This window comes from Mustelus asterias, unplaced genomic scaffold (assembly GCF_964213995.1).
Source record: "Mustelus asterias unplaced genomic scaffold, sMusAst1.hap1.1 HAP1_SCAFFOLD_1665, whole genome shotgun sequence".
NCBI lineage: Eukaryota > Metazoa > Chordata > Chondrichthyes > Carcharhiniformes > Triakidae > Mustelus > Mustelus asterias.
The window spans coordinates 10,656-37,075 of record NW_027591610.1 but is presented as its reverse complement, the minus strand read 5'-3'; the positions used below and the strand labels follow the sequence as shown (position 1 = coordinate 37,075).

Here is a 26,420-nt window from a genome sequence, read left to right as displayed (position 1 = left end):
CCTCCCCCCACCCCGCCCCCTCTCCCTCCCCCCGCCCCACCCTGCCCCCCTTTCCCTCCCTCCCCACCCCCCTCTCCCTCCCTCCCACCCTCCCCCACCTCCTCCCTCCCTCCCCCCACCTCCTCTCTCCCTCCGCCTTCCCCACCTCCCCCCCTCTCCCTCCATTTTTTGACACATGTCCCACTGTAATTCTGTCTTCGATCTGCAAACCCGCTTCTTCAATAACGGGCTATTGTTATTATTAGTGAGAATCATGCTTAGATAATCCAACCACACACACACACACTCACAAACACACCAACACACAGACAAATATACACATGTCAACATGCTATGAAACATGCCCAGACATACACACATGGTTAGCACTGCTGCATCACAGCGCCAGGGACCCGGGTTTGATTCCCGGTTTGGGTCACTGTCTGTGCGGAGTCTGCACGTTCTCCCCGTGTCTGCGTGGGTTTCCTCCCACAGTCTGAAAGACGTGCTGGTTAGGGTGCATTGACCCGAACAGGCGCTGGAGTGTGGCGACTAGAGGAATTTCACAGTAACTTCATTGCAGTGTTAATGTAAGCCTACTTGTGACACTAATAAATAAATTTAAACTTAGACATGCAAACACGCCAACACATACCCAGACAAACACGTCAACACATACCCGGACATGAAAACACGTCAACACATGCCCGGACATGAAAACACGTCAACACATACCCGGACATGCAAACACGCCAACACATTCCCAGGCATACAAACACGTCAACACATGCCCGGACATGCAAACACGTCAACCCATGCCCAGACATACAAACACGTCAACCCATGCCCAGACATACAAACACGTCAACCCATGCCCAGACATACAAACACGTCAACACATGCCCAGACATACAAACACGTCAACACATGCCCAGACATACAAACACGTCAACACATGCCCAGACATACAAACACGTCAACACATGCCCAGACATACAAACACGTCAACACATGCCCAGACATACAAACACGTCAACACATGCCCAGACATACAAACACGTCAACACATGCCCAGACATACAAACACGTCAACACATGCCCAGACATACAAACACGTCAACACATGCCCAGACATACAAACACGTCAACACATGCCCAGACATACAAACACGTCAACACATGCCCAGACATACAAACACGTCAACACATGCCCAGACATACAAACACGTCAACACATACGCAGACATACAAACACGTCAACAAATGCCCAGGCATGCAAACACGCCAACACATACCCAGGCATGCAAACACGCCAACACATGCCCAGACATGCAAACACGTCAACACATACCCGGACATGCAAACACGTCAACAAATGCCCAGGCATGCAAACACGCCAACACATACCCAGGCATACAAACACGTCAACACATAGCCAGACACACAAACATGTCAACCCATGCCCAAACAAACACGTCAACACATGCCCAGACGTAAACACATCAACCCATGCCCAGACGTAAACACATCAACACATGCCAACACGTCAACACATGCTCAGACATGCAAACACGTCAACACATGCTCAGACATGCAAACACGTCAACACATGCCCAGACATGCAAACACGTCAACACATGCTCAGACATGCAAACACGTCAACACATGCTCAGACATGCAAACACGTCAACACATGCTCAGACATGCAAACACGTCAACACATGCTCAGACATGCAAACACGTCAACACATGCTCAGACATGCAAACACGTCAACACATGCTCAGACATGCAAACACGTCAACACATGCTCAGACATGCAAACACGTCAACACATGCTCAGACATGCAAACACGTCAACACATGCTCAGACATGCAAACACGTCAACACATGCTCAGACATGCAAACACGTCAACACATGCTCAGACATGCAAACACGTCAACACATGCTCAGACATGCAAACACGTCAACACATGCTCAGACATACAAACACGTCAACACATGCTCAGACATACAAACACGTCAACACATGCTCAGACGTAAACACGTCAACACATGCCCAGACAAACACGTCAACACATGCCCAGACATGCAAACACGTCAACACATGCCTCAACATACAAAGATGTCAACATATGCCCAGATGTACGAACACGTCACATACCCAGACGTACAAACACATCAACACATACCCAGATATGCAAAATAGCATGTCAACATATTACAACAAATGTGCAAATATACAAACATGTTAACATGCTACAACACATGCACACGTACACACACTACAGCACAACACTAGGCAAACATGCTCCAACATATGCACAAATGTACAAACACATCAACATGTGACAAAACACAAATGTACAAACATTCAAACACACTGCAACAGAGGCTCATGGACAAACATGATACCACATACAAATATTGGGGGGCGGGTGGGTCACTGTTTTTTTTCATCCGTGGGACACGGCCCTCGCTGGCTGGGCCAGCATTTATTGCCCATCCCTAGTTGCCCCTTGGAGGGCAGTTGAGAGTCACCCACATTGCTGTGGCTCTGGAGTCACATGTAGGCCAGACCGGGTAAGGACGGCAGATTTCCTTCCCTAAAGGACATTAGTGAACATGATGTCAGAAGGGGAGTGGCTGCGGTTTTTCCATTTGGATCCTGATGCACAGCCCATGATTGTCCGATGCTGATGTGGATAATCCGTGCTGTGATCCTGGAAGATCCCAGCTAGGCTGTGGCGAGGAGGAGCGGAGTGAAGAGTCTGTGTTTGATTGAGGCGGTCGGAGATGGCCGGGGTGGAGCCCGGGTCGCAGTGGCGGTTTTGTTGGTGAGTGGGCCTACGCTTCAGCCTGCCGTCATCATCGAGACCCTAACCGCGGCTATGGGGGAACAGTCTCGCTCCCCAGCAGATTGCTGGTGGATATTTGATGAAGTCTGAGGCTGTGTCCTCGGATCCAAGTCTCTCCGACTAGTGGAAACATCCTCCCCACGTCCACTCTATCCAGGCCTTTCAGCATCCTGGAAGTTTCAGTGAGATCCCCCCCCCCATATCCTTCTAAACTCCATCGCGTACAGACCCAGAGTCCTGACAAGCTCTTCCTTCCCGGGGTGTGAGCACAGAGGCGTTTGTCGCCTGTCATGCTTATTACAATCGGGATTGTCGGTTCCTTTCCCTTTTTGATGGGATTTGTCCAGCACTGTGCTCAGGTGATGGAACAAGGAGAATGGGGTTTGTGTGTGGGTCTCCTTGCCATGGGGGAGCATGCTGAGCTGGGGCTGTGTGGCATGAGGGTTGTGTGGTATTTTTTGTGAGGGTGGCACAGTGGGTTAGCACCGCTGCCTCACAGCGCCAGGGACCCGGGTTCGATTCCCGGCTTGGGTCACTGTCTGTGTGGAGTCTGCACATTCTCCCCGTGTCTGCGTGGGTTTCCTCCGGGTGCTCCGGTTTCCTCCCACAGTCCAAGGATGTGTAGGTTAGGTGTATTGGCCATGCTAAATTGTCCCTTAGTGTCCAAAGAAGTGCAGGTTAGGGTGGATTGACCATGCTAAATTGCCCCTTGGTGTCCAAAGATGTGCAGGATAGGTGGATTGGCCATGCTAAATTGCCCCTTAGTGTCCAAAGATGTGCAGGTTAGGGGGATTGGCCATGCTAAATTGCCCCTTGGTGTCCAAAGATGTGCAGGATAGGTGGATTGGCCGTGCTAAATTGCCCCTTAGTGTCCAAAGAAGTGCAGGTTAGGGTGGATTGGCCATGCTAAATTGTCCCTTAGTGTCCAAAGAAGTGCAGGTTAGGGTGGATTGGCCATGGTAAATTGCCCCTTAGTGTCCAAGGATGTGCGGGTTAGGGGGATTGGCCAGGCTAAATTGTCCCTTAGTGTCCAAAGATGTGTAGGTTAGGGTGGATTGGCCATGCTAAATTGTCCCTTAGTGTCCAAAGATGTGCAGGTTAGGTGGATTGGCCATGCTAAATTGCCCCTTAGTGTCCAAAGATGTGCAGGTTAGGTGGATTGGCCATGCTAAATTGCCCCTTAGTGTCCAAAGATGTGCAGGTTAGGTGGATTGGCCATGCTAAATTGTCCCTTAGTGTCAGGGGGATCAGCAGAGCAAACATGTGGAGTTACGGAAATAGGGCCTGGGTGGGATTGTGGTTGGTGTAGACCCGATGGGCCGAATGGTCTCCTTCTGCACTGTAGGAATTCTATGATCTGATCTGCCTCTCTCACACGCTGTAATCCTTGCATTTACACTTGTGAGTCCCCCTTTTGTTAAGCTGAGTAGCACACAGCAGGGCGGTGGGGCGAGGGTTTGCTCTGGAAAGGTTGATAAGGCTGAATTAGGCCTTGTTGCGGGTGAGGAAATTCCCCCGGGAGAATACCTGGCCTTGCATTTTTTCTTTTGTATTTTGGTTCTGATGTGACTCAGGAAGACTTGCTTACTTCCTGGGAAAGTACAGACACATCAGCTACCCTGGAAAAGACCAGGGTCTGTCCTTCTGTCTGTCGTTGCCATGTGGAGTGGGGGATTGGTTCCAGTGTATGCCCAGGCATAGCTGACGAGTCCTCAATAATCTAGCCTTGTTCGGGTGGTCTTCTATTTTGAGATGGCTGCGTGGGCAGCGGCACCTACCCTGTGAATCCCCCCGAGAATCCGATACACCTCAATAAGGTCACCTCTCATTCTTCTAAACTCCAACGCGGACAGGCACAACCTACTCACCCTCTCCTCATAAGAAAATCCCTTCGTACCCGGGACTGACCCAGTGAACCTTCTCTGGACTGCCTCCAACGCCAGGCTATCTTTCCTTAGGTAAGGGGAATGAAACTGTGCACAGTATTCACGGTGCGGTCTAACTAGTGTCTTGTATAGAGTTAGCAAGACTTCCTACTTTTATACTCCATTCCCTTCAAAATAAAGGCCCATATTGTGTTTGCTGTCCCCATTACCTGCCACAATGGGTTGAGTCTGGTTGATACGAGGGTCTAAGTTGTGCCTTTAGGGGATGAAGTAGAAAGGGTCGAGAGCTTCAAGTTTCTCGGTGTCCAGATCACCAATAACCTGTCCTGGTCCCCCCACGCCGACACTATAGTTAAGAAAGCCCCACTAACGCCTCTACTTTCTCAGAAGACTAAGGAAATTTGGCATGTCAGCTACGACTCTCACCAACTTTTACAGATGCCCCACAGAAAGCATTCTTTCTGGTTGTATCACAGCTTGGTCTGGGGCTCCTGCTCTGCCCAAGACCACAAGGAACTACAAAGGGTTGTGAATGTAGCCCAATCCATCACGCAAACCAGCCTCCCATCCATTGACTCTGTCTACACTTCCTGCTGTCTCGGGAAAAGCAGCCAGGAGAATCAAGGACCCCACACACCCCGGACATTCTCTCTTCCACCTTCTTCCGTCGGGAGAAGTCTGAGGACACGAACCAACCGACTCAAGAACAGCTTCTTCCCTGCTGCTGTCAGACTTTTGAATGGACCTACCTCGCATTAAGTTGATCTTTCTCTACACCCTAGGTATGACTGTAACACTACATTCTGCACTCTCTCCTTTCCTTCTCTATGAACGGTATGCTTTATCTATAAAGCACGCAAGAAAAATACTTTTCACTGTATGTTAATACATGTGACAATAATAAATCAAATCAAACATACAGGGAGGGATAGTTGACCTGTCAGGGTGGTGCGAGTATTGTAGCGTGTTGTAGACAGGTCAGGGCAGTAGTGGCCGTGTATATCTGGGTTGAGTGGGATGGATGTTAGATGAGGGATTGGTGACCTCTCCACTCTCCTCCATCATCCCCCACAAGGCATCCCCTCCTGCGGGTTTCCAGCCTACGATCTGTTTGGCCCGGGGATGTGATGTCCTGTTGGCTACGGGGCCCCGTGTCGAAGCTGGGTGTGCTGGCTCAGATTTCCCTGGGGGGGAAAGTGTCCTGTTCATGGTCTGTGTGGAAGTGTGTGCTGAGAGACCACATCTGGCCTGTGCTGACAATCCTGATGCTCCTCAGTGTCGGGGAAGGATGCGCTGGAAAGGGTCCAGAGGAGGTTCACAAGAACGATCCCTGGAATGAACAGCTTGTCGTATGAGGAACGGTTGAGGACTCTGGGTTTGTACTCGTTGGGAGTTTAGAAGGATGAAGGGGGATCTTATTGAAACTTACAGGATACTGCGAGGCCTGGATAGAGTGAACGTGGAGAGGATGTTTCCACTGGTAGGAAAAACTAGAACCAGAGGCACAACCTCAGGCTAAAGGGACGATCCTTTAAAACAGAGATGAGGAGGAATTTCTTCAGCCAGAGAATGGTGAATCTGTGGAACTCTTTGCCGCAGAGGAGGTCGGGTCATTGAGTGTCTTTAAGACAGAGATAGATCGGTTCTTGATTAATAAGGGGATCAGGGGTTATGGGGAAAAGGCAGGAGAATGGGGATGAGAAAAATATCAGCCATGATTGAATGGCGGAGCAGACTCGATGGGCCGAGTGGCCTCATTCTGCTCCGATGTTTTATGGTTTGCTATTGATCCGGGTGGGTGGAGTGTAGATACAGCCGTATATTTGGTAGCAGTGTTATCCTGCGGACGACTGGAACATGAGCTAGCCATTCTTCTTATCCTGAGATTCCCCCACTCGCTATCCTTTCTTTCTCGGTGTGAGCAGCGGCGCTGGGATTGTTTGTGTGAATAATCCGCGGTCCTCTCTGCATGTGTGTGTGGAATAACAATCCCTCTGTACCGCTCTGGGGATTTGTTGCACTTTGTGGCAAACATAAAATTAAACCTTTCAGTAAAAGTATTATTTTTAAAATACACAAACATGCTACAAAATATACATATACATACAACACAACACGCTAGGACCATTACACACACATTGTGCCAGCAATACCTCACACACATGGGCAGACATGCCAACATGCACGTATACCGAGTCTGCATACACACACACGTGTACTAACAACATGCAGCTTCCACACACATGTGCACATACATGCTACTTCACACGTCATTACTCAACTACAGAGAGTGCATGGAGCTTGCACGTTCTCCCCGTGTCTGCGTGGGTTTCCTCCGGGTGCTCTGGTTTCCTCCCACAGTCCGAATGATGTGTAGGTTAGGGTGGATTGGCCATTCTAAATTGTCCCTTAGTGTCCAAAGATGTGAAGGTTGGGTGGATTAGTGGGGGAAATGCAGGGGTAGAAGGGCTGGGTAAGATGCTCTGTTGAAGAGTTAGTGCAGACTCGATGGGCCGAATGGCTTCCTCCTGCACTGTAGGGATTCTGTGGGATGACCCTGCCCGCGTGCGCATGCAGACACGCGCGCAAACGTGAGCGAAGGTTCCCTTTGACTCAGACATGCTGCTAAAGAACGCTGCAAGTTACCCAGAGACAGGGAAAGAGTTAGCACCTTCTGTGGACACTGGGGAAAAGCAGAAAGGAAAACAACACAGCGGCAGCCTCCCAGCCCAATTAGCAGCACCCGGGGAATTCACACCCTTCCCAAAACACTGAGCCACACAGACTGGCATCAACACCCAAAACTGTTCACAATACCCCAGATGTGGGCTGACCAGAACCTCCGCTGCTCTGGTATGGGGGGTAAAGCTGCAACGCAGGCTGCAAAGACTGGTCTTTCTCACACACACACATCCAGCCTCACCTCCCGCTCCTTACACTCCACGTCTAGGCTAATGAAGGAAAGTGTCCCTCCCGACTGCCTTCCTGACCTGTGCAGTCACCTACAGGGATGTCGACATTCTCTCCGATGTTCCCTCACGCATCCTCGTATATCCCCTCACCCCTTGACTTTCCCTGAACACATAACCTCACATTCCTCCCAGACTGGGCAGCACAGTGGTTAGCATTGCTGCCTCACAGCGCCAGGGACCCAGAGTCTGCACATTCTCCCCGTGCCTGCATGGGTTTCCTCCGGGTGCTCCAGTTTCCTCCCACACTCCGAAAGATGTGCAGGTTAGGTGGATTGGCCATGCTAAATTGCCCCTTAGTGTCCAAAGATGTGCAGGTTAGGTGGATTGGCCATGCTAAATTGCCCCTTAGTGTCCAAAGATGTGCAGGTTAGGTGGATTGGCCGTGCTAAATTGCCCCTTAGTGTCCAAAGATGTGCAGGTTAGGGGGATTGGCCATGCTAAATTGCCCCTTAGTGTCCAAAGATGTGCAGGTTAGGGGGATTGGCCATGCTAAATTGCCCCTTCGTGTCCAAAGATGTGCAGGTTAGGGGGATTGGCCATGCTAAATTGCCCCTTAGTGTCCAAAGATGTGCAGGTTAGGGGGATTGGCCATGCTAAATTGCCCCTTAGTGTCCAAAGATGTGCAGGTTAGGGGGATTGGCCATGCTAAATTGCCCCTTAGTATCTAAAGATGTGTAGGTTAGGTGGATTGGCCATGCTAAATTGCCCCTTAGTGTCCAAAGATGTGCAGGTTAGGGGGATTGGCCGTGCTAAATTGCCCCTTAGTGTCCAAAGATGTGCGGGTTAGGGGGATTGGCCATGCTAAATTGCTCCTTAGTATCTAAAGATGTGTAGGTTAGGTGGATTGGCCATGCTAAATTGCCCCTTAGTGTCCAAAGATGTGCAGGTTAGGGGGATTGGCCGTGCTAAATTGCCCCTTAGTGTCCAAAGATGTGCAGGTTAGGGGGATTGGCCATGCTAAATTGCCCCTTAGTGTCCATAGATGTGTAGGTTAGGGGGATTGGCCATGCTAAATTGCCCCTTATTGTCCCGGGATGCGTCGGTTAGAGGGATTTGCAGGGTAAATGTGTGGGGTTATGGGGGTAGGCCCTGGGTGGGATTGTGGTCGGTGCAGACTCGATGGGCCGAATGGCCTCCTCCTGCACTGTAGGGATTCTATGACTGAACTCCCACTGGCCACTTTTCTGCCCCTCCCATCGACACAGAGTTCCCCCAGTGGTCCACAGCTTTCTCCCTCCCTTAGGGTCACTTCTACAAATTTCGCAATCCTAACCCCCGCCCCAGAATCAAGGCCAAGCCACGGATACGGGCACCGAGCCCCGTGGAACTCCGGAGGAAACAGCTTCCTGCTGCTAAATCACCCGTCAGCCATCACCCTCCAGGCTTCCTGCCTGGGAATCCATTTCAAACCCACTTTCCCTCGGATCCACGAGTTTCTCCTTTTGTATCCAGTCTGCTGCCCCAGGACTCTGCGTACGGACCGGTTAAAACCCACCACACCAAACACCGCTACTCATCAAACCTCCTCGCTACCTCCGCAAAGAACACTTCCTGCACCTTAGTCAGACATCCCCTCCCTTGGATTAATCCGTGACTTGAGGGCATTGAGTTTAAAAATTGGCAAGTCATGTTGCAGCTTTATAGAACCTTAGTTAGGCCGCACTTGGAATATAGTGTTCAATTCTGGTCGCCACACTACCAGAAGGATGTGGAGGCTTTGGAGAGGGTACATAAAAGATTTACCAGGATGTTGCCTGGTATGGAGGGCATTAGCTATGAGGAGAGGTTGGAGAAACTTGGTTTGTTCTCACTGGAACGACGGAGGTTGAGGGGAGACCTGATAGAAGTCTATAAGATTATGAGGGGCATGGACAGAGTGGATAGTCAGAAGCTTTTTCCCAGGGTGGAAGAGTTAATTACTCGGGGGCACAGGTTTAAGGTGCGAGGGGCAAGGTTTAAAGGAGATGTGCGAGGTAGATTTTTTACACAGAGGGTGGTGGGTGCCTGGAACTCGCTGCCGGGGGAGTGGAAGCGGATACGGTAGTGAGTTTTAAGGGGCGTCTTGACAAGTACATGAATAGGATGGGAATAGAGGGATACGGTCCCTGGAAGGGTAGGGGGTTTTAGTTCAGTCGGGCAGCATGGTCGGTGCAGGCTTGGAGGGGCCGAAGGGCCTGTTCCTGTGCTGTAATTTTCTTTGTTCTTTGACTTTCCCAATGAAGGTTGTGTCTCTCCCTCAGAATTCCTCCCGACCCGCCAGGTTTGGGCTGGGTGGCCTCACTAATTGCTTGTTGTATCCCTCTTTGAACAGTATCACATTAGCAGCTCTCTGTAGAGGGGATTAGAAAATGATGCCGTTTCCTCCCCTCAGTTCCCTCAGCAGCCTGGGATAGATTTTCTGGGGCTGGAGACATCTCTGCTTTCCAAGGTGTTAAACCCTGGAAAATGTCCCCCATCGCCCTCTCTCTTGCATCCAAATATCCCAGTCTGTCCCTCCTCCGCTTGCAAAGTCTTCTTGGTCGCCCACTTTGGTGGAAACAGGTCTTCATACATCGGAATCAGGAGCAGAAACAGGCCATTCAGCCCGTCCAGTCTGCTCCGCTATCCAATCAGATCATGGCTGATCTCTCCCTGGTCTCCAATCCACCTCCCCAAGAACAGTGGGTTAGCTCTGCTCCCTCACAGCGCCAGGGACCCGGGTTCGATTCCCAGGGGCACGGTGACACAGTGGTTAGCGCTGCTGCCTCACAGCGCCAGGGTCCCGGGTTCCATTCCCGGGGGCACGGTGACACAGTGGTTAGCGCTGCTGCCTCACAGCGCCAGGGTCCCGGGTTCGATTCCCGGGGGCACGGTGACACAGTGGTTAGCGCTGCTGCCTCACAGCGCCAGGGTCCCGGGTTCGATTCCCGGGGGCACGGTGACACAGTGGTTAGCTCTGCTGCCTCACAGCGCCAGGGACCCGGGTTCGATTCCCGGGGGCACGGTGACACAGTGGTTAGCGCTGCTGCCTCACAGCGCCAGGGACCCGGGTTCGATTCCCGGGGGCACGGTGACACAGTGGTTAGCTCTGCTGCCTCACAGCGCCAGGGACCCGGGTTCGATTCCCAGGGGCACGGTGACACAGTGGTTAGCGCTGCTGCCTCACAGCGCCAGGGACCCGGGTTCGATTCCCGGGGGCACGGTGACACAGTGGTTAGCGCTGCTGCCTCACAGCGCCAGGGACCCGGGTTCGATTCCCGGGGGCACGGTGACACAGTGGGTTAGCGCTGCTGCCTCACAGCGCCAGGGACCCGGGTTCGATTCCCGGGGGCACGGTGACACAGTGGGTTAGCGCTGCTGCCTCACAGCGCCAGGGACCCGGGTTCGATTCCCGGGGGCACGGTGACACAGTGGTTAGCACTGCTGCCTCACAGTGCCAGGGACCCGGGTTCGATTCCCGGGGGCACGGTGACACAGTGGTTAGCGCTGCTGCCTCACAGCGCCAGGGACCCGGGTTCGATTCCCGGGGGCATGGTGACACAGTGGTTAGCTCTGCTGCCTCACAGCGCCAGGGACCCGGGTTCAATTCCCGGGGGCACGGTGACACAGTGGGTTAGCGCTGCTGCCTCACAGCGCCAGGGACCCGGGTTCGATTCCCGGGGGCACGGTGACACAGTGGTTAGCACTGCTGCCTCACAGTGCCAGGGACCCGGGTTCGATTCCCGGGGGCACGGTGACACAGTGGTTAGCGCTGCGCCCTCACAGCGCCAGGGACCCGGGTTCGATTCCCGGGGGCACGGTGACACAGTGGGTTAGCGCTGCTGCCTCACAGCGCCAGGGACCCGGGTTCCATTCCCGGGGGCACGGTGACACAGTGGGTTAGCGCTGCTGCCTCACAGCGCCAGGGACCCGGGTTCGATTCCCGGGGGCACGGTGACACAGTGGTTAGCGCTGCGCCCTCACAGCGCCAGGGACCCGGGTTCGATTCCCGGGGGCACGGTGACACAGTGGTTAGCGCTGCGCCCTCACAGCGCCAGGGACCTGGGTTCGATTCCCGGCTTGAGTCAATGTCTGTGTGGACTTTGCATGTTCTCCCCGTGTCTGCGTGGGTTTCCCCCGGGTGCTCCGGTTTCCTCCCACAGTCTGAAAGATGTGTGAGTTAGGGTGCATTGACCCGAACAGGCACCAGACTGTGGCAACGAGGGGATTTTCACAATAACTTAATTGCAGTGTTAATGTAAATCCACCTGTTCCCAATATCCCTTTAACCCGTTTCCCAGCAGAAATATATCTGTCTCCTTCTCGTAACGATTCAATGATTCAGACTCCACCGCGCGATGGGTCAGCGAGTTCCACAAATTCACCACCCGCTGTGAGAAGTGGTTCCTCTTCATCTCAGTTAAATCTCCCACCTCTCAACCCATCCCTGTGACCTCTTGTTCTAGATTGCCCCTGACTCTCACCAACTTTTACAGATGCACCACAGAAAGCATTCTTCCTGGTTGTATCACAGCTTGGTATGGGGCTCCTGCTCTGCCCAAGACCGCAAGGAACTACAAAGGGTTGTGAATGTAGCCCAATCCATCACTCAAACCAGCCTCCCATCCATTGACTCTGTCTACACTTCCCGCTGCCTCGGGGAAAAGCAGCCGGCATAATCAAGGACCCCCACGCACCCCGGACATTCTCTCTTCCACCTTCTTCCTTCGGGAAAAAGATACAAAAGTCTGAGGTCACGGACCGACCGACTCAAGAACAGCTTCTTCCCTGCTGCCGTCAGACTTTTGAATGGACCGACCTCGCATTAAGTTGATCTTTCTCTACACCCTAGCTATGACTGTAACACTACATTCTGCACTCTCCTTTCCTTCTCTCCTCTGTACTCTATGAATGGTATGCTTTGTCTGTATAGCACGCAAGAAACAATACTTTTCACTGTATCCCAGTACATGTGACAATAATAAATCAAATCACAAGGGGAAACATTTGGTCCAAATTTACTCCATCAATCCCTTTTAGGATTTTATACACCTCGATCAGATCCCCTCTCGTCCTTCTGAACTCCAGCCCAAACTGTTCAATCTCTCCGCATACGTCAACCCTTTCATCCCCGGAATCGATCTGGGGAAGCTCCTCTGAACTGCCTCCAATGCCACAACATCCTTCCTCAGGTAAGGAGATCAAAACTGGACACAATACTCCAGATGTGGTCTCACCAACACCCGATACAATCACAACAACATACGATCCTCCACGCACCCTCAAGCTCCCCAATCGGCCCAACGCTTCCTTTTACTCTTCCTCATTGCGTCTTTGTGAAAAGGCCTTGTGGTTTCCTTGCCAATATCATTTTTGGGCACTCTCTTCACATCTTCCATGTTTTGCTCTACCTCGAAGGTTTTCAGCCGTACTGAGCCCTCGGTACCTGTCAATGCAACCCTCGAACCCAGGGGTCTCTGGATTCAGCAGCCCCGGACCCCGCCAATGAGGGGTGTTATTAAAATCGGGGATAAGCAAGGCGTCAGAATTAGAGGAGCGCAGAGATCTCGGAGCATCGTAGGAGGTTAGACATGAATAAAACACTGGGTCAGCCTCAGCTGGGGCAGTGTGTGCCGTTCTGGACCCCGCTCCTGGGAAGGATGGGGAGGGTTTCGACAGAGTGCAGAAATAGATTGACGGGAATGTTTCCAGGGATGAGGGAGTTCAGTGACGGGGAGAGATCGGAGAAGCCGGGACTGTTCTCCTCGGGGGAGGGGAGGGCGCGAGGGGGAGATTCGATCGAGGGGTTCAGAATCACGAGGGGGGGAGGGAGGGAGAAAGCGTTCCCATTGGTGGAAGGGTCGGGGAAGCAGAGGGATGCGGATTGAGGGTGATTGGGTGAAAGAAGCGAGGGTGAGACAGGGAGAGAGTTTCTCACCCGGCCAGTGGTTAGGATGTGGAATGGACTGTCTGAGTGTGTGGAAGATGCAGGGAGAATGGGCAGGGATACAAGGAGACGGCGGCGGGGAGGGGAGGGGGTGGGGGGGGGAGGGTGCGCCACCGGGTGACTGCAAAGCAGGCACGATGGGCTGAATGGCCACCTTCGATGCTGTGATCCTGCGGAGGAATTCTGGATGTTGGATAATGTCTGATAATCTAACAGCGATGGAGGAGTTGGGAGAGGTGGTGGTGGTGGTGGTGAGTTGGAGCCTGGCCGAGCGTGAGGTTGCTGTTACCGAGGGACAGTATATCGGCGAGAGGTAGAAGGGGAGCCAGGGACAGAAGATCAGAGATAGATGATATGGTGGAGGAGCAGAAGTAGGCCATTCAGCCCATCGAGTCTGCTCCGCCATTGAATGAGTTCATGTCTGATCTGGTGTGATAATCCACCACTTTCCCCCTAACCCCTCGATTCCCTGACCGATGAACAATCTGTCTGACTCCGCTTGGAACGGGCCAGCCTCGACAGCCCTCTGCGGGAAACCATTCCACACACTCACTCATAAGACCATATTCCATAGGAGCAGAATGAGGCCACTCGGCCCATCGAGTCTGCTCCACCATTCAATCATGGCTGATATTTTTCTCATCCCCCATTCTCCTGCCTTTTCCCCATAACCCCTGATCCCCTTATTAATCAAGAACCCTATCTATCTCTGTCTTAAAGACACTCAATGACCCGGCCTCCACAGCCTTCTGCGGCACTCCCCTCGGAGAGAAGAAATTCCTCCTCATCTCCATCTCCAATAGGACGACCCCCTTACTCTGAGATGGTGTCCCCTCCCCGTGTCTGCGTGGGTTTCCTCCGGGTGCTCCGGTTTCCTCCCACAGTCCAAAGACGTGCAGGTTAGGGTGCATTGGCCGTGCTAAATTCTCCCTCAGTGTACCCAAACTGGCGCCGGAGTGTGGCGACTGGGGGATTTTCACAGTAACTTCATTGCAGTGTTAATGTAAGCCTACTTGCAGTCTGAAACTCTGATCCTAGACTCTCCCCGGACATTCCTTCTTCCACCAGGAAAAAGATACAAAAGTCTGAGGTCACGGACCAACCGACTCAAGAACAGCTTCTTCCCTGCTGCTGCTGTCAGACTTTTGAATGGACCTACCTCGCATTAAGCTGATCTTTCTCTACACCCTAGCTATGACTGTAACACTACATTCTGCACCCTCTCCTTTCCTTCTCTATGAACGGTATGCTTTATCTGTATAGCGCGCAAGAAACAATACTTTTCACAGTAAGTTAATACATGTGACAATAATAAATCAAATCAAGGGGAAAACAACCTCTCAGCATCGACCCTGTCAATCCCCCCGAGAATCTGATATGTCTCAATAAGGTCGCCTCTCATTCTTCTCAACTCCAGTGAGTACAGACCCCAACCCTACTCAAACTCTCCTCAAAAGAAAGTCCCTCCCTACCCAGGATCAACCCAGTGAACCTTCAGTGGAGCTGATGCGATTTGGAAGGTCTAATGCAGAAGGAAAGTATACAGTAAATGGTAGAACCCTTAGAAATATTAGCATACAGAGGGATCTGGGCGTGCAGATCCACAGTTCCCTCAAGGTGGCAACTCAGGTGGACAAGAAGGCGTACGGCATGCTGGCCTTCATCGGTCGAGACACTGAGTATAGGAATTGGAAAATCATGTTGCAGCTGTATAAGACTTTGGTTCGGCCACATTTGGAATATTGTGTACAATTCTGGTCACCACACTACCGGAAGGATGTTGATGCATTGGAAAGGGTGCAGAAGAGGTTTGCCAGGATGTTGCCTGGTTTGGAGGAGAGTGACTATGAAGAAAGGTTGTTTTCATTGGAGTGTCGGAGGATGAGGGGGGACCGGCTAGCGGTTTATAAGATTATGACAGGCTTGGATAGAGTGGATAGTCAGAGTCTCTTTCCCAAGGTCGAAGGGTCAATTGGCTGGGGACATAGAGTGAGAGGGGGAAAGTTTAAAAGAGGTGAAAGGGGATGTTTTTCACACAGAGGGTGGTGAATGCCTGGAACGCGCTGCCAGAGGAGGAGGTGGAAGCAAATTCTATAACAATGTTCAAGAGGTATCTGGATAGATACATGAATAGGCCGGGAATAGAGGGATATGGAGCACGGAGAGGCAAGAAAATATCAGAATGGAGAGGCTTCTGTGTCGGCACAGACTTGGTGGCTGAGGGCGGTTCTTTGTTCTTCCTCCAATGCCAGTATGTCTTTCCTGAGATCAGGAAAGCTGTTCACACTGTTGCGGCTGGGGTCAAACGAGTGTGTTGTAAAGTTTTAACAAGACTCCATTCCATTTGCCGTCCTAATTTCCCAGTGAACTTGCTGACAATTGGATAGCAGCTCCATTTTAAACCTGCCTCTTGGTGAGTGGGACAGGTCTCCCTCTGGAACCGGCCCCAACCTCAAATTGGTCCCAGTGGAGGGAAGGTGCAATTAATTCAAACCAAAGTGATGCTAATAAGGAGCAAGTCCCTGTGGATAGAAATAGGAACAGCAAAGGAGGCCAGAGTCTGGAGCAGGATTAAACCCAGAAATGGATATTTATCCTGATCTGCCCCTGGCCAAACCCAAACCCAGTCCCACAGACCCACCAAACCTCCCCATCTCTGTAACCTCCTCCAGCCCCAACACACCACCCTATCTCTGTAACCTCCTCCAGCCCCAACACACCTCCCTATCTCTGTAACCTCCTCCAGCCCCTAAACCCCTCCCCATCTCTGTAACCTCCTCCAGCCCCAACACACCACCCTATCTCTGTAACCTCCTCCAGCCCCTAAACCCCTCCCCATCTCTGTAACCTCCTCCAGCCCCAACACACCTCCCTATCTCTGTAACCTCCTCCAGCCCCAACACACCTCCCTATCTCTGTAACCTCCTCCAGCCCCAACACCCCTCCCTATCTCTGTAACCTCCTCCAGCCCCAACACCCCTCCCTATCTCTGTAACCTCCTCCAGCCCCTACACCCCTCCCTATCTCTGTAACCTCCTCCAGCCCCAACACCCCTCCCTATCTCTGTAACCTCCTCCAGCCCCAACACCCCTCCCTATCTCTGTAACCTCCTCCAGCCCCAACACCACCTCCCTATCTCTGTAACCTCCTCCAGCCCCAACACCCCTCCCTATCTCTGTAACCTCCTCCAGCCCCAACACCCCTCCCTATCTCTGTAACCTCCTCCAGCCCCAACACCCCTCCCTATCTCTGTAACCTCCTCCAGCCTCTACACCCCTCCCTATCTCTGGAACCTCCTCCAGCCCCTGCCACCCTCCCTATCTCTGTAACCTCCTCCAGTCCCTACACCCCTCCCTATCTCTATAACCTCCTCCAGTCCCTACACCCCTCCCTATCTCTGTAACCTCCTCCAGCCCCTACACCCCTCCCTATCTGTAACCTCCTCCAGCCCCTACACCCCTCCCTATCTGTAACCTCCTCCAGCCCCTACACCGCTCCCTATCCCTCTAACCTCCTCCAGCCCCCACACCCCTCCCTAACTCTGTAACCTCCTCCAGCCCCTACACCCCCTCCCTATCTCTGTAACCTCCTCCAGCCCCTACACCCCTCCCTATCTCTGTAACCTCCTCCAGCCCCTACACCCCCTCCCTTTCTCTGTAACCTCCTCCAGCCCCTACACCCCTCCCTATCTCTGTAACCTCCTCCAGCCCCTACACCCCCTCCCTAACTCTGTAACCTCCTCCAGCCCCTACACCCCTCCCTATCTCTGTAACCTCCTCCAGCCCCTACACCGCTCCCTATCCCTGTAACCCCTCCCTATCTCTGTAACCTCCTCCAGCCCCTACACCCCCTCCCTATCTCTGTAACCTCCTCTAGTCCCTACACCCCTCCCTATCTCTGTAACCTCCTCCAGCCCCTACACCCCTCCCTATCTCTGTAACCTCCTCCAGCCCCTACACCCCTCCCTATCTCTGTAACCTCCTCCAGCTCCTACACCCCCTCCCTATCTCTGTAACCTCCTCCAGCCCCTACACCCCTCCCTATCTCTGTAACCTCCTCCAGTCCCGACACCCCTCCCTATCTCTGTAACCTCCTCCAGCCCCTACACCCCTCCCTATCTCTGTAACCTCCTCCAGCCCCTACACCCCTCCCTATCTCTGTAACCTCCTCCAGCCCCTACACCCCCTCCCTATCTCTGTAACCTCCTCCAGCCCCTACACCCCTCCCTATCTCTGTAACCTCCTCCAGCCCTTACACACCTCCCTATCTCTGTAACCTCCTCCAGCCCCTACACCCCTCCCTATCTCTGTAACCTCCTCCAGCCCCTACACCCCTCCCTATCTCTGTAACCCCCTCCAGCCCCTACACCCCTCCCTATCTCTGTAACCCCCTCCAGCCCCTCCCTATCTCTATAACTTCCAGTTCTGACCTCTTGGTATCCCCCCTTTTCCCACATGCAGAGCCTCCTCCCTCCCACACACGCTGACCCCTCACCCCCTCCCACACACGCTGACCCCTCACCCCCTCCCACACACACTGACCCCTCACCCCCTCCCACACACACTGACCCCTCACCCTCTCCCAACCCCGCACACCAGACATGATGCTCCCCCCCATCCACTAACACCGCCCTCCCCAGTCCGCACCCTCCCCATCCCCCTGCCCGATGTCCCACCAGGACCCTCCTCCTGCCCCCCCCCCCCCCGCCCTGGGCCCCTCCCCCCAGCGCCCCTCGGCCCACCCCCCAGTGCCCCTGCCCCACCCCCCAGTGCCCCTGCCCCACCCCCCAGCATCCCGAGCCCCTCCCCCGAGTGCCCTGGGCCCCTCCCCCGAGCACACCGGGCCCCTCCCCCGAGCACCTCTCCCGGTCCCCCGCCCCCAGGCCCCTACCCCCCACTGCCCCTTCCCCCACCCCCCACTGCCCCTTCCCCCACCCCCCACTGCCCCTTCCCCCGCCCCCCCCCCCCGCCCCTCCACCTGTCCCCAGGCCCCTCCACCCGTACCCTCCCCTGTCCCCCCCCGGGCATCTCCCCCAGTCCCACAGGCCCCTCCCCAAGCCCCACCTCCTGTACCCTGGGCCCCTCCCCCGGCCCCAGCCCCCTCCCATTCGCCCCCGGGCCCCACCCCCCTGTCCCCCAGGACCCACCCCCGTCCCCTCCTCCCCCAGGCCCCACTCCCCTGGGCCACGCCCCCTGTTCCCCGGGCCACCCCCCAGGGTCCCTCCCCCAGCCCCCCCGGGCCCCCTCCCCCAGCCCCCCTGGGTCCCTCCCCCAGCCCCCCCCCCAGCCCCCCGGGTCCCTCCCCCAGCCCCCCGGGTCCCTCCCCCAGCCCCCCTGGGTCCCTCCCCCAGCCCCCCCGGGCCCCCTCCCCCAGCCCCCCTGGGTCCCTCCCCCAGCCCCCCCCCCAGCCCCCCGGGTCCCCCCCCAGCCCCCCGGGTCCCTCCCCCAGCCCCCCGGGCCCCTCCCCCAGCCCCCCCGGGCCCCGCCCCCAGCCCCCCCGGGCCCCGCCCCCAGCCCCCCCGGGCCCCGCCCCCAGCCCCCCCGGGCCCCGCCCCCAGCCCCCCCGGGCCCCGCCCCCAGCCCCCCTCCCCCAGCCCCCCGGGCCCCTCCCCCAGCCCCCCGGGCCCCTCCCCCAGCCCCCCGGGCCTCTCTCCCGGCCCCTCCCCCAGCCCCCCCGGGCCCCTTCCCCAGCCCCCCGGGCCCCGCCCCCAGCCCCCCCGGGCCCCGCCCCCAGCCCCCCCGGGCCCCGCCCCCAGCCCCCCCGGGCCCCGCCCCCAGCCCCCCCGGGCCCCGCCCCCAGCCCCCCTCCCCCAGCCCCCCGGGCCCCTCCCCCAGCCCCCCGGGCCCCTCCCCCAGCCCCCCGGGCCTCTCTCCCGGCCCCTCCCCCAGCCCCCCCGGGCCCCTCCCCCAACCCCCCGGGCCCCGCCCCCAGCCCCCCGGGGCCCCGCCCCCAGCCCCCCGGCCCCCCGGCCCCCGCACCCGGGCCCCGGCCCCCGGCTCCTCACCATTCGGGCCCCATTTGTCGCGGCCTTTGCGGAGCTGTTCGGGGCCCAGGCCGGTGCTCTCGTTGACCCCGAAATGCCGGAGCACCTCGTCCACGGTGCGGGTGTGAGCGGCCTCCATGGCGGCGGGAGCAGCGCGGCTGAGTCAGTGCGCGGTGCCGGTCCCGGGATCGCTGTCTCTCTCTCTCTCTCTCTCTGTGTCTCTCACACTCTCTCTATCCCCCTCCCCCCTCCTCCTCAAGGAGACGCCATGACACCAGAACCCGGCTCGCTGTCCCGCGGGAGTCGGCGGGGGCCGGGCGCGCTGATTGACAGCCTCTCCTCCAATCAGCGCCGGCTCCCACTCGGAGGACCCCGCCTCTGCACCAATGGGGAAGCGGCGCCGATGCGAAAAGGGCGTGGCCCACAGAGATCCCGCCCCACGCAGGCCGATGCGCATGCGCCACTCCCCAACGGCTGCTGCCCGCGCAGGGGGCGGGGCGAGGGAGGACCGGGGCGGGGCTTCCCGGATGATCGATGGCCCTCCCGACCAATCATACGGAGCGCCGTTGGCCGCTGCACCAATGGGGCCGCACACCTCCGCCTGCACCGCCCCCTTAAGGGGCTCACCAATCAGCGGGCGGTCATCCCCTCCACGGGGGCGTGGCTTGCCCGTCACTCGGCTCCGCCTCCCGAGGATGTGTAAACCTCCCATTGGACCGCCCGTCACCCCGGTAACAAACCACGCCCCTTTCCTTCGGTAGGCGGCGCGCGTGCGTCTGCTGCTCGCGTCTGGGGTTGGGCACCAACAAGCAGCCGGCGGAGGCAAGAGGCAACTCGGCCAAATCTGAGAGAAGTGCAAGGTGACTCCACCAGCACCGCCCCCATCTCCCTGGCTCAGCCAGTGGGCATTGCAGGTCAAACAATTTTTTTTTACCCTTAAAAAATCTATCTTCCTGATCTTAAATCTTCAAATTGTTCTCAAATTGCACTTTTTTCAGCGATGTGACCTCCCCTCCCCTCTGACGGCCGGGTGGGGGAGCACCGAGGGCGCCCCGCACTGTCAGAGGCACCGTCCCAACAAGATGTCAAACCAATTCCGCCCCCATCCACTCTCTCGGGCGGCGCTGTCCTGGTCCCCCATATACGACTCTCTCCTTTCCTTCTCTATGAACGGTATGCTTTTTCCAGTATGTTCATACACATGACAATAATAAATCCATGGATCAGCTGCACTGGGACAGAATCTTTTCCAACGTCACCTTCTCCCAGAACCCGTTACCCATCTCACAACCGTGGAATGAGACAGAGCAGAATGAGGTCATTCAGCCCATCTGTGTCTCTACTAGCTCACTGCTATTACCACCCAGCCAGTCCCACTACAATAACAATCCTGGAACTCCCTCCCCAACAGCACTGTGGGTGTACCTACGCCACACGGGACTGACTGATGTCCAATAACAATCCTGGAACTCTCTCCCTAACAGCACTGTGGGTGTACCTACACCACACGGGACTGACTGATGCCCAATAACAATCCTGGAACTCCCTCCCTAACAGCACTGTGGGTGTACCTACACCACACGGGGACTGACTGATGTCCAATAACAATCCTGGAACTCCCTCCCTAACAGCACCGTGGATGTACCTACAGCTCCAGGACTGCAGTGGGTTGAAGATGGCGGCTCACCCGCCAGCTTCTCCTGGGCAGGGAGGAGTGGGCGGTGAATGGTGGTCACAGCCAGTGATGCCCGTGACCTCTGAATGAATTTTTAAAGAGAATGCAAACCGCTTGCTCTGCCTGAGTTCCAGTTGCTGCTTTGGTGATGGATGATTTTAGCCACCACGGCACTGCCTTACCAAGTGAAGACGTTGCTTTGCCTTGTCCTGGTTACCAGTGGGAGTGAACGTCGGTTACAGATGTCACAATGCTTTGCCTGCTGTGTTGTTACACTCAATATCGAGCTCACAGTCCAATGCTTTCAGTATCAGAGGCTCCGTTCCAGTGGCTGATTTGAGGAGTGGAAGCAGGTTACTGGAGAGGGTCCAGAGGAGCTTCACGAGAATGATCCCTGGAATGAAGAGCTTGTCGTATGAGGAACGGTTGAGGACTCTGGGTCTGTACTTGTTGGAGTTTAGAAGGATGAGGGGGGATCTTATTGAAACTTATAGGATACTGCGAGGCCTGGATAGAGCGAACGTGGAGAGGATGTTTCCACTGGTAGGAAAAACTAGAACCAGAGGCACAACCTCAGGCTAAAGGGACGATCCTTTAAAACAGAGATGAGGAGGAATTTCTTCAGCCAGAGAGTGGTGAATCTGTGGAACTCTTTGCCGCAGAGGAGGCCGGGTCATTGAGTGTCTTTAAGATAGATAGGTTCGAAAGATGTGCGTGTTGGGTGGATTGGCCATGCTAAATTGCCCCTTAGTGTCAGGGGGACTAGCTAGGATAAATCCATGGGGTTATGGGGATAGGGCCTGGGTGGGATTGTGGTCGGGGTGGACTCGATGGGCTGAATGGCCTCCTTCTGCACTGTAGGATTCTATAGATTCTATTGGTAAGGGGGGAATCGAAGGTTATGGGGAAAAGGCGGGAGAATGGGGTTGAGGAACTTATCAGCCACGGCACAGCAGACTCGATGGGCCGAATGGCCTAATTCTGCTCCTATATCGTTCTGGTCTGATGATCGGTAAAGACGGTGCAGCCAGCTGGGGGTGAACCTGTCGATGATGCGTGTGATATGGGAGCACCGCGCTCTATGTGAGTGAATCGCCATACTCTGCGACAGACATCCCATCACAACATCGGACACCGCTCCCTACCTCACCTCCAATCACCAGCATCGATCGAAACCCAGCCAGGACTGGCCGGGCGGCTGCCTCAGGCCTGACAGTGTGGGATACTTCACTCCTGCTCAGAGATCTCCAACGTCAGCTCACAGAGTGGGTAGACAGCAGAGGCCTCATTGGGAACCAAGCCATTGCAGGTTCTGTTTCAGTTGTACAGGGTGTTGGTGAGACCACATCTGGAGTATTGTGCTCAGTATCACTCTCCTTATTGAGGGAAAGATGTGAATGTGTTGGGAACAGTTGTGAGGAGGTTTCCCAGACGAACAGCAGGAATGGGCGGGGTGTCCGATGAGGGGAGGTTGGAGAGGTTGGGTCTGCATTCCCTGGGGTTTAGCAGAGTCGGGCGGCTGGAGTGAAACCTTTCAGATCCTGAGGGGTATTGACAGGGTGGGTGTGGAGAGGGCATTTCCCCTTGTGGGAGAATCGAGAATGAGGAGGGTGGTGGGGTGGGGGAGGGGGGGGGTGGTGGGGGGTGGGGGGTCAGTGTGTTAAAATAAGCAGCGTCCTGTTTCAGACGGAGATGGGGGGAAATGTTTTCTCTCAGAGGGGGAAGAGTCTCTGGAACTTTCTTCTTCAAAAGGCGGCGCGAGCAGAGACTTTGAATATTTGCAACGCAGAGCGGGATAGATTCTCGATTCACAAGGGGGTGAAAGGCTATTGGGGTGAAAGGTTATCGGGGGTGAAAGGTTATCGGGGGTGAAAGGTTAACGAGGGTGAAAGGTTATCGGGGTGAAAGGTTAACAAGGTTCGCAGGAATGTGGGATGGAGGTCACAATCAGATCAGCCAATGATCTTAGTCAAGAAGGCATACGGCATGCTTGCCTTCATCGGCCGGGGCATTGAGTTTAAAAATTGGCAAGTCATGTTGCAGCTTTATAGAACCTTAGTGAGGCTGCACTTGGAATATAGTGTTCAATTCTGGCCGCCACACTACCAGAAGGATGTGGAGGCTTTGGAGAGGGTACAGAAAAGATTTACCAGGAGGTTGCCTGGTATGGAGGGCATTAGCTATGAGGAGAGGTTGGAGAAACTTGGTTTGTTCTCACTGGAGCGACGGAGGTTGAGGGGGAGACCTGATAGAAGTCTACAAGATTATGAGAGGCATGGACAGAGTGGATAGTCAGAAGCTTTTTCCCAGGGTGGAAGAGTCAATTACTAGGGGGTATGGGTTTAAGGTGCGAGGGGCAAGGTTTAAAGGAGATGTACGAAGCAGATTTTTTACACAGAGGGTGGTGGGTGCCTGGAACTCGCTGCCGGGGGAGGGAGTGGAAGCGGATACGATCGTGACGTTTAAGGGGCGTCTTGACAAATCCATGAATGAGATGGGAATAGAGGGATACGGTCCCCGGAAGGGTAGGGGGTTTTAGTTCAGTCGGGGCAGCATGGTCGGTGCAGGATTGGAGGGGCCGAAGGGCCTGTTCCTGTGCTGTAATTTTCTTTGTTCTCTGAATGGGGAGCAGACTGGAGGGAGTGAATGGCCTTACTCCTGCTGCTAAGTGGAATCTTGCTGTGTGTGTTGGGGTGTGATAGGCCCTCGTTGGCTCTGGGATTCCAGTGGCTACAACCTCCTTCACCACAGAACACATGCCCAAAGCACTTGTGTCTCCTTTCACTGCACAAGCTCCTGCCTTGGTTCAGGGTGAGTGAACATTGTTTGAGGTGTTGGAGGAATGTCAGTTGGCGAGCCACAGGTTCGCCTGCAAGGCACAGTGCTTCCTGCTGCCTTCAAGGTTATTCCACAATCGATCAGTTTCCTGGCAAGCCAGGTGTCCATTGGCTCTTGCAAGCACAGAATATCAGAGAATCCCGAGAGTGCAGAATCGGTCCATTCAGCCCATCCAGCGTCGACCCACAATCCCACACAGGCCCTATCCCCCTCACCTCACACCAATCCCCAAATTACCATGGCCAATCCAGCGAAACGACACATCTTTGGTTTGTGGGAGAAAACCGATTTATATCGAGAATAACAGATACCCGGGAGTGAGTTACAGACTGGAATCTAATCGAGGGGTTCGGGGTGATTTATATAAAGAATAACAGATACCCGGGAGTGAGTTACAGACTGGAATCTAATCGAGGGGTTCAGGGTGGTTTATATATAGAATAACAGATACCCGGGAGTGAGTTACAGACTGGAATCTAATCGAGGGGTTCGGGGTGATTTATATAAAGAATAACAGATACCCGGGAGTGAGTTACAGACTGGAATCTAATCGAGGGGTTCAGGGTGGTTTATATATAGAATAACAGATACCCGGGAGTGAGTTACAGACTGGAATTTAATCGAGGGGTTCGGGGTGGTTTATATATAGAATAACAGATACCCGGGAGTGAGTTACAGAGTGGAATCTAATCGAGGGGTTCGGGGTGGTTTATACATAGAATAACAGATACCCGGGAGTGAGTTACAGACTGGAATCTAATCGAGGGGTTCGGGGTGGTTTATATATAGAATAACAGATACCCGGGAGTGAGTTACAGACTGGAATCTAATCGAGGCGTTCAGGGTGGTTTATATATAGAATAACAGATACCCGGGAGTGAGTTACAGACTGGAATCTAATCGAGGGGTTCGGGGTGGTTTATATATAGAATAACAGATACCCGGGAGTGAGTTACAGACTGGAATCTAATCGAGGGGTTCGGGGTGGTTTATATATAGAATAACAGATACCCGGGAGTGAGTTACAGACTGGAATCTAATCGAGGGGTTCAGGGTGGATAATATATAGAGTAACAGATACCCGGGAGTGAGTTACAGACTGGAATCTAATCGAGGGGTTCGGGGTGGTTTATATATGGAATAACAGATACCCGGGAGTGAGTTGCAGACTGGAATCTAATCGAGGGGTTCGGGGTGGTTTATATATAGAATAACAGATACCCGGGAGTGAGTTACAGACTGGAATCTAATTGAGGGGTTCGGGGTGGTTTATATATAGAATAACCGATACCCGGGAGTGAGTTACAGACTGGAATCTAATCGAGGGGTTCGGGGTGGTTTATATATAGAATAACAGATACACGGGAGTTAGTTACAGACTGGAATCTAATCGAGGTGTTCGGGATGGTTTATATATAGAATAACAGATACCCGGGAGTGAGTTACAGACTGGAATCTAACCGAGGGGTTCTGGGTGGTTTATACATGGAATAACAGATACCTGGGAGTGAGTTACAGACTGGAATCTAATCGAGGGGTTCGGGGTGGTTTATATATGGAATAACAGATACCTGGGAGTGAGTTGCAGACTGGAATCTAATCGAGGGGTTCGGGGTGGTTTATATATAGAATAACAGATACCCGGGAGTGAGTTGCAGACTGGAATCTAATCGAGGGGTTCAGGGTGGTTTATATATAGAATAACAGATACCCGGGAGTGAGTTACAGACTGGAATCTAATCGAGGGGTTCGGGGTGGTTTATACATAGAATAACAGATACCCGGGAGTGAGTTACAGACTGGAATCTAATCGAGGGGTTCGGGGTGGTTTATATATAGAATAACAGATACACGGGAGTTAGTTACAGACTGGAATCTAATCGAGGAGTTCGGGATGGTTTATATATAGAATAACAGATACCCGGGAGTGAGTTACAGACTGGAATCTAATCGAGGGGTTCTGGGTGGTTTATATATGGAATAACAGATACCCGGGAGTGAGTTACAGACTGGAAACTAATCGAGGGGTTCGGGGTGGTTTATATATAGAATAACAGATACCCGGGAGTGAGTTACAGACTGGAATCTAATAGAGGGGTTCGGGGTGGTTTATACATAGAATAACAGATATCCGGGAGTGAGTTACAGACTGTAATCTAATCGAGGGGTTCGGGGTGGTTTATATATAGAATAACAGATACCCGGGAGTGAGTTACAGACTGGAATCTAATCGAGGGGTTCGGGGTGATTTATATATGGAATAAAAGATACCCGGGAGTGAGTTACAGACTGGAATCTAATCGAGGGGTTCGGGGTGATTTATA

The 26,420-nt window shown here is 54.2% G+C and overlaps 2 protein-coding genes across 2 annotated transcripts in view; one reads left to right on the top strand and one right to left on the bottom strand.

The window, feature by feature from the left end:
* Positions 1-19,878, bottom strand: part of LOC144488561 (sarcoplasmic/endoplasmic reticulum calcium ATPase 2-like) — a gene marked incomplete at its 3' end in the record, with an annotated part of 58,894 nt that extends 39,016 nt beyond the window's left edge. Inside the window, exon 1 of the mRNA XM_078206622.1 lies at positions 19,605-19,878. Within this exon, the coding sequence (XP_078062748.1) occupies positions 19,605-19,722 (118 nt within the window). The remainder of the gene's footprint in view (positions 1-19,604) is intronic.
* Positions 165-8,150, top strand: LOC144488560 (uncharacterized). Its single transcript, XM_078206621.1, has 2 exons — positions 165-1,472; positions 2,043-8,150. Exons 1-2 carry the CDS (start codon positions 693-695, stop codon positions 2,232-2,234), a joined length of 972 nt encoding a protein of 323 aa, XP_078062747.1. The 5' UTR covers positions 165-692; the 3' UTR covers positions 2,235-8,150.
* Positions 19,879-26,420: the final 6,542 nt, after the last annotated feature.